Here is a 14442-nt window from a genome sequence, read left to right as displayed (position 1 = left end):
TTACGTCTAACCTGCGTCATATCCACAATGTTTCACTTGAAGTTACAGCTGCCTCGCAAGTGTTGTAGAAAGCAGAAGTGTTGTTTTTGAGGTGTAAAAGTGTAAGTGTAAGACATCTGATGTTGTGCCACATCTCTGCCTCCATAAATCCAGCTAAACTGCTATCTTTCCTTCACGACACAACTGCCTCTGTGTTTTTATCTCTTGTTTGTTTCATAAAGGAAATTAAGCTGTGTAACAGCATATCTACAAGGTGGGGTAAAATATTATATATGTAAATGTACTGTATAAATAATATACAATATATACACTGAAAGAAGTTAAAGTTGAATTAACTTAAAAATTATTTTAATTGGTCATTTTTTTATAATTTTATGAAAAATGTAAGTTGATAAAACTTTTTACTATAATATTATATACTATATTACTGTAATATACTACAATGTCTATTAATATCATTAATATTATAATTATTTAAATACAATTTATTTATAACTGTTTAAAAAAGCAACAAAGAGGTTTTTACATTTAAAAAATGTTTTCCTGCAAAAAAAACCCAGCCTGATCTCAGGAGAATTCTTACATATTTTACGAGTTGGCTCATACGATGTTAATCGTGCAAAAAGGTACGATTCTCATGTAAAAATCAATAAAGAAACCTAACCCCAACGTCACAGGGGTCAAAGCAAATCGCAAAAAAATCTACGAATCTGGTCGTATGAATTCATACGAATTAGCCAACTTGTAAAATATTTATGAATTCCCGTCAGATAGCGTTGAAAAAACCCCTCTTTGGCAAAGGAAACAAACATAAATATTAGGGATGCACCGATGTATCGGTGTGTAATCAGTATCGGCATATAAAAGTAATTTTCTCTACTATTGGACATCGGACGATTGCTACAAAAAACACATCAGAATTGCAGTTTGTATTCTGCACTTTTAGGATTTCACAACATAGTCATTTGATACAAGAGATAAAAAACAAAACTATCGGTCTCTATCGGTATCAGCAGATGTCATTCTAAGTAATCGAATATCAGCACAAAAAAAATATTGTTGCATAATAATGATAATATAATAATAATTTTGCATCTGTGCCTCCCTAATAAATATATAATAATAATAACTTTAAGTAACTTGAATGTATATTTTGATTTTGTTTTATTACTTTGTGATTTTTCTTTTGTTGTAATGCATTTTGGGGTTGCCTCATGAAGGATGCTTGGAGTGCTGCAATATTGTAAGTAGGGCTGTCACAATGATTTAATAACCGTCTCTTCACGATTGTTTGACCTCATTGTGATGATTTCTGATCACCGCAATGATTGCACATCTCTCTAAAAACACAAGGGGGAGCTGCAGCGCCTGTATAAATGAGACAGTATCTTATGGCGCTCCTTAACTGACAGTGTAACTTGATACATTGCAAAGCATTCAATACAGTGGAAAAACAGCATTTAAAAAAATGCTGCAAAACCATAAACCATAAACCATAAAACTTTGATAAGCAGAATAAATTAAAAGGTAAAATATACATTTAAAAAAAAGCAATTCCGAAATTTAGGGAAGTGAAGGATGCTATTTTTAAGGATCTGTAATACAGACAAAATATTTAATTTGAATTATCACAACAGTTTGTAAAATTATTTCATGAACAAAATTTTTCTTTTATAAAATAATAAAATGTCAAAGCAATAAAACAGACAATTAATCGTCATAATCGGGACAATTTATTACACACTAACCGTCAGCCATAATCGTGACAGCCCTACTTGTAAGTCACCATAATTTTGCTCTCTATTGTTCAAAAAGCTTTTGCATCAAAGCATGATCGTAATTTGTAATGCCGTGAAAATCTTTACAAAACAAACTGCAATTAGGTGTTTTAGCAAACCCAATGGCAAAATTCAACCAATTGTTTTACCACAAATTAAGCACAATCAAATAAGTAGGTTTTGCAAGAAAAAAGATCTGTATCTCCTGTAGTAGAGGAACATGGAGACTATATTGCTGTTCGTGTTTTATAAGGTTTCCTCTGCATCCTGCTGGCACACCTGCTGTGATTGATTGTAGTGTGGAATATAAGACAGGCAGAGCGAATCAGATGCCGTGAAGTGGAGGAAATTGCGCTGTCATCGACACCCGCCTCTATCCGTAATTCTCAGTTTGGGAACCCGCGGCCCACTCACACTATTGAGAATTTCACCCTTTCCCCGCTGAGAGGGTCTATTTTCTACTTTTAAAGCAAAAATTCCTCACACTTCCTGTTTTTTCCCTCCGGATCGCTTACTCAAGCATGTCAGCGGTTTGTCCTTTCTGGCGCTCATCCTTTTCGTCTAGTTTCATCATTTTAGATGATGGACTGCCGTTCCGTTCCTCGAGTAAATTTACAGTGCATTTTACATTCGTGAAGGGTGCAAGGTCTCTCCATTTCTCTTTTTGTTGATTCAACAACTCTTCATCCCTTTTCCCAGGTCTGTTCCGGTTCCTCGGTCTGTCTCGTACGCCCAACGGACCAAGCAAGACATTTGCATTGGAGTCTGAGCTGAATTACGTCTCGCACATTAGCACCGCTCATGAATATGCATGAGCACATTTACTCGCGGGGATGCTTGTGTTGCAAATATCCTCTCTTAGATTGCCAGAGCACCAAAAAAAACAAATCTAAAACAATTAGCGTGCGTAAATAAAACATGCCTCTTCACTCCACAAATTACAGCAAAGTGTTTAAATACTGTAGTGTTCATGAGCGAAAGGTATTGGTGCTGTATGACTTGAGAAGGACAGATTTGTGATGTTACTTTCGGAGGTGTAATAAGGTGTAAAATGAAGCCGAGGTGTGATTGTGTTAATGTGATTTTGATATGCTACAGCAGAGAGATATACAATAAAAGATTCAGTAGTACAAAGCCAGAAAAAATACATTTGAGTAAAACTCTCGACATGACATAATGTACAATAATAGTTATTTGAACAAATTAAACATAACATTTGTGACCCAGGACCTCAAAACCAGTCAAACGTGTATATTTGTAGCAATAGCCAACCATACATTTTATGGTTAACCTACTAACAAATGATACATTTTTTATGCCAAAAATTATTAGGAGATTACGTAAAGATCATGTTCCATAAAGATGTTTTGTATTTTTCTTCAATTTCCTACCGTAAATATATTGAAACTTTATTTTTGTGAGTGGATGCAGTTGCTAAGGACTTTTTTTTTGAAAACTTTAAAAGCGATTTTCTCAATATTTTTGCACCTATTTTTGCCAAATATTGTCCTATCCCACCAATTCATACATCAATGGAAATCTTATTTATTCCTTATTCTAGGTTTCACGTGCCTGTTGATTAGATATAATTGTTGAGTGCTGTTGCTCACTTTATTTATGTGCATTATTAACATACTACAGTAGTTACACTCCTTTAAGATAATGTAATTAATAGTGGGAAATAATCAGTTTTTACGATTTTTGCGCTATCTATCATCGTTCGCCAGACGTTCTACAAAATCTGCTTTAGTTTGTGTTTATTAACCCTTTAGTTTCACTTCATCACGCAGCTATTCCCATTAGAGGTAAAACATTTAATTCATTAATAATCTAGTATGTGTTCATTTTCTATCATAGTTTCTTCAAAATTAAGTTTTATTTGAGTGTTTTAAATAAAAATATTTAAATTTTCATCATAACGCCTACGCCCCGCCCCTTTGATTACCATGCCCACGCCCACCTGCCCAACCCTACCACTTAAGCCTTAATTTTCTGCGGGAAACCCTGTAGTGGTCGACCGATACGATGGTTTATTAACGATACCGATATTAAGAAAGCTGTGTGGCCGATATGAGGCTGATATAACACTAATTTAATTACAGTAAATAAGAGACAAACAGAAAATTGGTGAAACTACATACAACATTTATAAATGAAGAGTTTCTTTGCAAAACGAGATAACTCAGTTTTTTTTATTTTTCAGAAATCTCGTTTTTTGGTTGTGCATTCCAATTAATATCAATTCAACTGCAATTGGTTTGTTTTGATTTAAACCTTCATAACTTAAAAAAATACAGCTAAGTAGCAACATAAAACAAAAATGTTAAAAACGGATTTATCTTGTTTTGCAACGAAACCCTTCAAATATACCATTTTAAAGTACTTAAGTACATATTTACATAATAAGACATAATTAATTTGGATCTGACATCTCACAGTACTGTTTGAATAAGTGTGTTGAACCAGTGTGTTGTTGTGTGACATAACGTCATGTTAAAAAGTGAAAATTGATTGGTCATTTTACTGTCAGACTTAAGCTTTACATTTTGTGTCTTTTAATTACAAACAACAAATTTAAGTAATAGAAAAATTTACTGGCCGATTGAAAAGATTCATCGTCCGATGCCATTTTTTAACAATTTAACAAGATCTCTTATGATCTAATGTTATTGCATATGAAATAATAACTATATAACTACTACACTATTTTCTTTAAATGTTTACTCTTTCCCTCTTTCAGTCTCATGGTGTCCAGACGATATTACTTTGAGATTCTTCACAAGCAAGATGAAAAAGGCTCAGATCATGTTGAAGTCGGGGTAAGTCTGATATATACAGCATAGAGCTTCAGAAATGAAACGCAATCGATGTTAGTCTGCATCGGACCACAGGGCATTTTTTCAATTCATGTCCCATCTGTTTGTTCCATCTGAAACATACGCAATCTTAAATTGTCCCATCACATTCTTTGCAATCCATTTTCTGTGCAGTTATGGTCTACTTTGGAAAATGATATTATATGAGGCTTTTCAGTCCGTGGGCTTTTCAGAGGCTCAAAAATATAAAATCTGAGGATTGAAAATGGATGGTGATGAAATCCTCTTTCGCTCACACCATTGATAACACAGAAATACACCTGAATAGCAATAAAAAGACAGTGTTTGATTTTTTAGAAACTGACTTGTGTCAAATCGAAATTTTATCTTGCGTCTTTTCAGCTGTCTTTCTGTTAAGATAAGTTATCAACACCTCCACACGACTGGTGTCATTGTCTATGTTTAGCTTCTACTTAACCTGCTATGCTGGTGGAATACTGAGTTGGTAAGTGGGCCAAACTTTTAACTATAGGGATCCATTATACATTTGTGCCCAACCATAGGTTACATTACATCTCAAAACAAACCAATCACAACTTTTGTGGTCAAATTAAAGTCTTATTGTCATATGTGACCCTGGACCACAAAACCAGTCATAAGTAGCACGGGTACAAGGCTATAGACATACAATATAGGCTATAGACATACAATAAAGGCTATAGACATACAATAAAGACTATACACATACAATAAAGTCTATAGACATACAACAAAGGCTATAGACATACAACAAAGGCTATAGACATACAATATAGGCTATAGACATGCAATAAAGGCTATAGACATACAACAAAGGCTATAGACATACAACAAAGGCTATAGACATACAACATGGGCTATAGACAAACAATATAGGCTATAGACATACACTATAGGCTATAGACATACACTAAAGACTATAGACATACAATATAGGCTATTAACATACAATATAGGCTATAGACATACACTAAAGGCTATAGACATACACTAAAGGCTATAGACATACACTAAAGGCTATAGACATACACTAAAGGATATAGACATACAATAAAGGCTATAGACATACAATAGAGGTTGTAGACATACAATATAGGCTATAGACATACAGGCTATAGACATACAATAAAGGCTATAGACATACAATAAAGGCTATAGACATACAATAAAGGCTATAGACATACAATATAGGCTACAGACATACAATAAAGGTTATAGACATACAATAAAGGCTATAGACATACAATATAGGCTATAGACATACAATATAGGCTATGGACATACAATATAGGCTATAGACATACACTAAAGACTATAGACATACAATATAGGCTATAGACATACACTAAAGGCTATAGACATACAATAAAGGCTATAGACATACAACATGGGCTATAGACATACAATATAGGCTATAGACATACAATATAGGCTATAGACATACAATATAGGCTATAGACATACAATATAGGCTATAGATATACACTAAAGGCTATAGACATACACTTAAGGCTATAGACATACAATAAAGGCTATAGACATACAATAGAGGTTGTAGACATACAATATAGGCTATAGACATACAATATAGGCTATAGACATACAATATAGGCTATAGATATACACTAAAGGCTATAGACATACACTAAAGGCTATAGACATACAATATAGGCTATAGACATACAATTTAGGTTATAGACATACAAAAAAGGCTATAGACAAACAATATAGGCTATAGACATACAATTTAGGTTATAGACATCTAAAAAAGGCTATAGACATACAATATAGGCTATAGACATACACTAAAGGCTATAGACATACAATATAGGCTATAGACGTACACTGAAGGCTATAGACATACAATATAGGCTATAGACATACAATATAGGCTATAGACATAAACTAAGGACTATAGACATACAATATAGGCTATAGACATACACTAAAGGCTATAGACATACAATATAGGCTATAGACATAAACTAAGGACTATAGACATACAATATAGGCTATAGACATACACTAAAGGCTATAGACATTCCAGATATGCTATAGACATACACTAAAGGGTCAAATATTCAAATCTCCCCTTCATGAAACTCTCTTTTTACTTACGGTCATATGGTATGGCAGGTGGGCGGGGTCTGGTAAAAGATTGCAGCGATTAGCAAATAGCAACATGACCCTTCAAACTTCAAACTACCCATTCAGTTCTCAAGTCCAGCTCTATCTTTATTTCTTTATTTCATTTCATAATCTGTTTTACTCGGCTATATGTCGCCATGGGGTAAATAAGACAATCGCTACTTTTGTTTCATAGCGACTTTTACATGTATTGATGATTCATGCATATTAAGACCAGGATCAAGCGTTATAAAGTGAATGGGTTAAAGTTCAATGCCATCCTTTCAGCATAAAAAATGTTTTGTCCTTTTCTCACTTTCACCTTCCCTTTGTTTGATGTCTTATCTCTGCGTTCTTCTTCATCAAGTCACTTCTCTGCTTGTTATTCAGCCTCCCTTACTCAAACAGCAGTAGCCTATTTGCTCTCCCACACAAATGAAAAACACACACTACGTGTATCTACGATGAAACATGTCTCCCTTAGGTACTTTCACATCAACAAATTCTACTTCAAAGTAATGTTGCTTCTGCAGAGGAGGTCTGTGATAGCTGACAGCTAGCCATTAGCATTTCTATACATCTCAATGCGAGATGCTTTGCTTGTGTAACATCCCTTCAGAAATATGCAGATTAAAATACAGCATCTTTGCTTATGTGAACCACAAATGTAGTATGTAGATAATTTATTGTAGAAGTAATTAACATTTATTAGTATCTGTAGCGTTATATTGTAATACTTCAATTTTAAAGGTGCATTGTGTAACTTTTAGACAGAAATGCAATGTAATACTTAACTATGTTATCTGTGGTATATAAAGACCTTACATAATGAACTGTATTGTTTTTATTACCTTAGAATGAGTCGATTTTATCTAAATACACCACGGGTCCCCTTATATGGAAGTTGACATTTCGCGCCGCCATGTTTCTACGGTAGCCCTAAATGGATAAACTGCTCCATAAAGCACGATTTAATCCCTACGTTGTCCCAGATGATGACGTGCTTGTCCTGTGGCAGGTATCGTAGCTTTACTATGCGTTTCGAAAGGGAGGGCCATTGCAATTGACAATCTAACCACACACACACTGGTCCTTTAAAGGAAAAATATTTTTCAAATGTTCTACTCTTAAGAGTTGTTATGTACATTACTGTGTAAAATAAAAGATAGTGATGATTTATTTAGTACCTCTTAATGAGAAACATTTCACACATTATTTTTGTTGAGACGATGCTGTAAGTGCGGTAGGGAATAAGTGCTTCTGCTGTTTTAAAACAGAGCAGCACAAATATGAAAAAGTTAACATCATCACATTATCATCACAAATGATAAAATAACAACGAAGCCCTTTCTCTGTGAAGTCATCAGACCGTATTAAACGCTGTGAGAGAATAAGAATAAATGTCCTTTAGTTTGGATTTAGCTGCATATTATGGCTGCTTCTCATTTCACTTAAGGGATTGAGCACAATGGCCTCTAAATAATACTTTCTAAATACATTTTCTGACATTTGGTCTGTAAGATAATGGTGGGGAGGCAGTTGTACATCGGTCTTCATCCATGTGGAGGAAAGATCTTGCACTCCATCCTTAATACAAGACACAACTAAACTGACTCATGCCACAATTTAGCTTATTATTTGGAATGTTTTGACCTATAATCCAATATTTAAAAAACAGATGATGATCAGGGCAGGTTATATCCTGGCAATCCAAAAGGGTGTAAATCACATTGAAACTCATGCTGTGGGATTATTTTGAATCGAGTCACAAAGACAAACAGCAAGTTAGTACCCTCTGCACTTCTAGGATTTCACAAAATTATAATATGATTAAAAAGCGAAGCTATCAGGATCAGCAGATGTCTAGGCATAGACGTTGATCCGGGGCTCGAGCATGTGCAGAAAAACGCCAAATTAATTTTAATCAAAAACTCTTTTGAAATTTGATAGCCTCTCTGATTGGTGGATCTCAGGAGTTGTAATATCTGCAATGTTTTGATGAATAAGCTGAGTGGTGCTTTACATTTTACATGCTTCCTCTTTCTTTCCAAAGTGCTTGGGCGCTCCTATAGCGCCTGCCATTACTAAGCAACCTAATAAGTTTTGCGTTATGTTAAGTAATTGAATATCGGTATTGGCACATAATTTTGTATCGGTGCATACCTACAAATTAAGGGCTCATTATAATTGTCCATACGTCATACGACGTAGAAGTAGAGCCCTGCACGGGCCAAAAATCTAGGCCCTGACCCGGCCCTGGCCCGAGACGCTTAGGCCCTAGCCCGGCCCTTGTCCGACAGCTTATCAGAATTCTCAGCCCGAGTCCGACCCGAGTCCGAGCTTTTTAATTCTCCCCATTAAGAATCTGTGTCCGCAGATATAGTCACTGCATCGCGTTTGTTTGTGAGTAGATGTCTGTGCTGTCTGCTGTGAGGTTTTTATGAGAGAAGCACAAACTTTTTAATAGCCTATTTAATATGTAAAACTTTTGAAATAAAACTTTCTGCGGAGAAGTTAATGAGATCTCTATCGTCTCTCTTGCTACATGACGCGACAATTATTTATTATTTTAAATCCGTTTACAAGATAAATATATATATATACATTGTGTTGTTAAACTGATGAAATTATCTTGCTATATATGCTACATTTATTATGAGAAGCCTTTTCTTTTTACTCTTACACTGTAGACAGTAATATATAAAACTATGGTCGTGACAGCACATTTTCCATTATCTGTTGGTTCATGTTGGTCCAGTTTAATTCATGGTAATCCTTTAATAAAATGTATAATATAGTTATAAAATATTTTATTGTTTTGTAATATTCACAGCGCACATTCTCTCGGACCATTTTAAAATGAATTAAATTTAATTAAAATTCCGCATAGAATTTGCAAAAGAAATCCGCAGAAATAGCAAAAAATAACTCCTTACACAGCTTGTACAGCTGTACTCTTGCAGCAATTAAAGCAGTTCAGTTTTGTTTTAAATGGCAAACTAGTTATATTTCTTTTTTATTTACATTTTAGATCAGTTTTTGTTGTTAAAGTTTTTTATGATAACCAAGTGGTTAGCAGCCGACAGTAAGTTGACGACATGTTTGATGAATTGATCCTCTCAAATCAACACTACACTTGCCTATAATAACAACTATATAAAATATATATTTTCAGCATATCACAATGTTAGTTTAAACATTTATTATAAACACACTCTATTTTTAAAAAGCGAAGCCAGGTTGCTCTGCTGCTCGCAGTTGCATCGGGTGCAGAAATAAAAAAATAAAAAGGGCTATACAAAACGAAACGAAACGAAACAAACATGAAACAGAATAAACATGCATGCTATCTTACATCTTCGCTTTTGCATATACATTTTTTTAAATGTAAGGACTTACCACAGAACTATCGCTATTCATGTATCCATCCAACAGTTAAACTATAAAAAAGTCGATCCATACACAAACAAGAAATAAAGACACAGCCTTCTTACACGAAATTAATACAGGGAGAAGTCTTTAATAAATTATGTCTTGGATGCTGTCTGCATAGACAGTATCCAAGGTTTTAATCTAGTACTCCATTTATAATTTTTCCTGGTGCGCTGAAGGTCCTGCTGTTTAAATACACTGTTAAAACAGCTGCATTGTAAATGTGTGGCTGTGCGTTGCGGACTCATGCGATAGGTTAAACGTCTTCCAATGTTTGTTTTGCAATCATAAATGTCTGTCAAAAGATTCTTTTAATTAAATTGAAAACTATAAAAAGATGGAGAAGCCTAAATAAGCCCGAGGTCCGGCCCGCGGATCTGCTGTGACGTTAAAATTGGCCCGAAACCCGACCCGAAGGGCGTAAACAGGTCGGGCCCCGTCGGGCTCGGGCTGAAATGCAGGGCTCTACGTAGAAGTGATGCTGGTAGGAAGTATCCACATTTGTAACCATAGTAGCAGCGTGACCGTCAATGAAGAAGCAGCTTGGCAAGTTTACCCACAAGCGAAGAAGAAACAGCAACTTGTTGTGTATGTGTTGAGAAGACCAGCAGTGATGTAAGTAAATAAACAGCGACTTTTGTTGCAGTTTCAGCTAAATCACTCCTCAACTTGGCCCATCTTTGTTCTCAACGTTGCAAACGAAAATAACTATGACGCAGGTTTTTACCTGACGGGAGGGGTTCTAGTGGACCAATCACAGCGCTTGCAGTACACGTAGAACTGACACGCTGTTTCGAGATGTGCATGTCAGGCTACGGATAACCTACGACGCACGACTATAAATTGGGCTTTAGTATTGCTATAACCAAAACCTTTAAAAAAATCCACCAACCCACCCATCATTGTCTGCCGGCTCATGGGAGCCAACTTTTGTTATTTATTTTTATTAAAGGCAAGCATAACTATTATTATTAAGTAGTTGGATCAAAAAGCGTTTTGAATCCCATCGATAGCCTATACTTTGTGTGTATATGCTGTTTCGTACCATCGCTCTAAACTGAGTTTCCACACTAATATCACTTGATAGTATTGATGAAAGCCACTGGCAGTTAAAAGCCTCTTCTTCATGATAAATGCAGGTGTCTTGGCTGTGAATGCTACAATCATTCCGGCTTTTAAGACAGAGAGATGGAGTAAGTCAAGGAGAGTAACTAAGAAAAATAAGTGTTTGCGGCAGAGAATCAACTGAAAGCTTGCTGCTTTTCTGAGTGTTTTGTAACTTAGCAGCACACTGGGGACACATTTGATTAAGTAAATTTATGTATAAATAAGTGTTCCTGAGTTTGATTCTCAGAGGACACCAATGAAATGCACTGTAAGTCACATCTGACAAATGCACAAATGTACTGTTAATTTGATTTGTATATTTTTTTTATTTATTGCCTGCCAGATAATAAAACGGTGACAGGTTGAACACATAGCCTTGCAAAGTATAGTTTTTTTACTTGTACATGTTCACAGACGTTTGATGCATGCACACTGTGATAAATGCAATGCATCTAAGCGCTACATACTCGATTTTCCTGTACGTGCATGCATGACCTATGCGTACAAAGTATGTGTGGTTACAAAAAGCTGGCAGTGCACATACACTGCGTGCATACTATTCTGATGACAAAATTAGCATCACGTGCACTAGTGTTGTAGTCAAGACCACCTAAACCGAGACCAAGTCATGACTAGGGCTGGACGATATGGCCAAAATTTTTATTGCCGGTATACTTCTAAATTTCGGTCGATACGGTATAAATCCGATGGCGGTATGAATGTTAAAAAAATAAATTGGGATAAACTGCAAAGAATGCCGAAAACAGATGTCGGTACATACAAACTTTTAAACAAAATGAATTTACCATGTCTATGAAGCCTCCTCCTATAAAACTATATAATATTTAGAAAAATAAAAATGGTATGAATAAATTGAATTTCATTTTTTATTTGTATTTAGCCTTCATACAAAATTAAATGAACTCGCTGTCAAATAAGCAGACTTTAGGGATCACCTTTAATATTAATAAGGTTCATCTGAATGTCAGTCAGTGATAAATGCTGTAATGCAGGGGTCTCAAACTAATGGAACATTTTAATAAATTCTTCGGTCACAGTATTAACTTTCATATTTTGATCAATTTACTATTATAGTAATATGTGGTAAAATATTATTAAATGGCCTATGTGAAAATGACCCCAAAACTTTTGAATGGTAGTAGGCTATTTAGTGATATATAAGATAGTTGGACAGAAACATTTATATCAAAGCTCTATTTGTAATTGCATAGCAAGCTACATAATCATATATTATATATATCGATATTGAATTATTGTCCAGCCCTAGTCATGACCAAGAACAAGACAGGCTGAGACCGAGACAAGACCAAGACTTTAAAGGGTCGAGACCAAGTCAAGACCAAGACAGTCCGAGACCAAGTCAAGACCAAGATCAGTGCAAGTCACTGCATTAAAACACTTATGATAAAATGTGAAACATGCATATGATTAGGCACTTCTTGTCTGTGTGTGTGTGTGTGTGTGTGTGTGTGTGTGTGTGTGTGTGTGTGTGTGTGTGTGTGTGCGTGCGTGCGTGCGTGCGTGCGTGCATGCGTGCGTGCGTGCCATCAGAGAAGTTGATAAAATAATCAAAGGCATTGCAGATATGTGTGAATTTATCTTTGTCTATAAGCAAATAAAAGTGAACAAACACTAAAGAGCTGAAATCAACTTAACCATTTATTCTGAACTGTTTTTCCATGGCTTGCCAATTAACACAATGCAGGTGTTTTTAGTACTAAAATTAGAAAAATTGTCATTGGGAGAAACTTAAATAATGCTTAAACAATGCCAACATCATATGCAAAACCTGAATAAACTGCATAAAATTAATGACAAAAAATAAATTTGTGATGTGCCATCAGTTGTGGTCTTGACCGGTCTTGAAATAAAATTCCGAGTACTTTTTGTCTGAGACCGAGACGAGTAAAAATGCGGTTGATTCCAAGACGAGACCAAGACCTCTAAAAAGTGGTCTTGAGACCGGTCTCGAGACCAAGACTGGTCTCGAGAACTACAACAATAACATGCACTGTATGCGAACCCTCGCATATGCATAAAAACGGAACTATACTACTATTTATTGTTAATGATTCATTCAAAACCCTTATGAAGTGCGCACACCGAGTCCAATACTTTCGCACGTTAAACATTAAATACGACCTCAAGTTGTGTCAATCAAGCTTACATACTGCCTTTGAAACTTTCGTCCATCAGGTTTCATTTTCTGCAGTTTCCACATCCGTAGCAAGCATTCTTACATCCAAAATAGTGTCTGACAAGTTAATTCACTTCGTCTCGCAGCGCAAATAGACGGAATATAAAGACAAATTGTGGCAGATGATTGCAGAATAGCTTGGAAAGGTACTGATTTCAAAACAAATGGTGTATGGAAAGTATACAGTATTGTGTTTAAGTTAAAGGGCAGCTATTATTAACTTTTTACAATATGTAATAGTCTCAAGTATGTCCAGAATGTGTCTGTAAGGTTTCAGCTCAAAATACCCCACAGATCATTTATTATAGCATGTCCAAAATTCCCCCATTTGGGCGGGAGCAAAAATGCGCTGTTTTAATGTCTGTACCTTTAAATGCAAATGAGCTACTGCCCTCAATCCCTTACAAACAGACAGTGAGCACTTTAAGTTAAAATAGATCTGATTAATACAGTCTGAAACAATAGTATCTAGTTGACAGAGTAAAACATGCTGAGGGTATTGCAGGACTGTTAGTGGGTGGGGTTTTATCAATGTGACCTCACATTGATAAGAGAATCAAAACGGCATGTCTAACGAGACCACTTTGGTTTAGCAGGTGGATTTTTTCATCGTAGGGTGGTTGTGTTCACACACTGCCAACACACATTATGTCAAACACCTTGTAAAAGTGGATTTTGCATAATAGGTGCCCTTTAAATAAGGATGTTGCTTATGTTATTTATCCATTCATAGTAAATAGTGATATCATTACGAAGACTCCATTTGTATTGTTTTACCAGTTTTATTCACAACGGATTCATTAATACGCATCAGATTCAGTGTGCAAAGTTCGTAAGATGACGAATACGAAAACGCATACGAAAATATCTCACTTCAGTGGTCACAGGCAATGCGTTTCAGAAAAATCCCTGTTATTTTTCAAGC

General features: G+C 35.4%; 1 protein-coding gene across 1 annotated transcript in view; it reads left to right on the top strand.

The window, feature by feature from the left end:
- Positions 1-14442, top strand: part of LOC129433393 (N-acetyl-beta-glucosaminyl-glycoprotein 4-beta-N-acetylgalactosaminyltransferase 1) — a 163588-nt gene that overhangs the window by 118337 nt on the left and 30809 nt on the right. Inside the window, exon 9 of the mRNA XM_073868892.1 lies at positions 4519-4597. Coding sequence (XP_073724993.1) covers positions 4519-4597 — 79 coding nt within the window. The remainder of the gene's footprint in view (positions 1-4518; positions 4598-14442) is intronic.

Source organism: Misgurnus anguillicaudatus, chromosome 6 (assembly GCF_027580225.2).
Source record: "Misgurnus anguillicaudatus chromosome 6, ASM2758022v2, whole genome shotgun sequence".
In the NCBI taxonomy this organism is placed as follows: domain Eukaryota; kingdom Metazoa; phylum Chordata; class Actinopteri; order Cypriniformes; family Cobitidae; genus Misgurnus; species Misgurnus anguillicaudatus.
The sequence above is the reverse complement of the archived record's forward strand: the minus strand, read 5'-3'. Positions and strand labels throughout refer to the sequence as shown.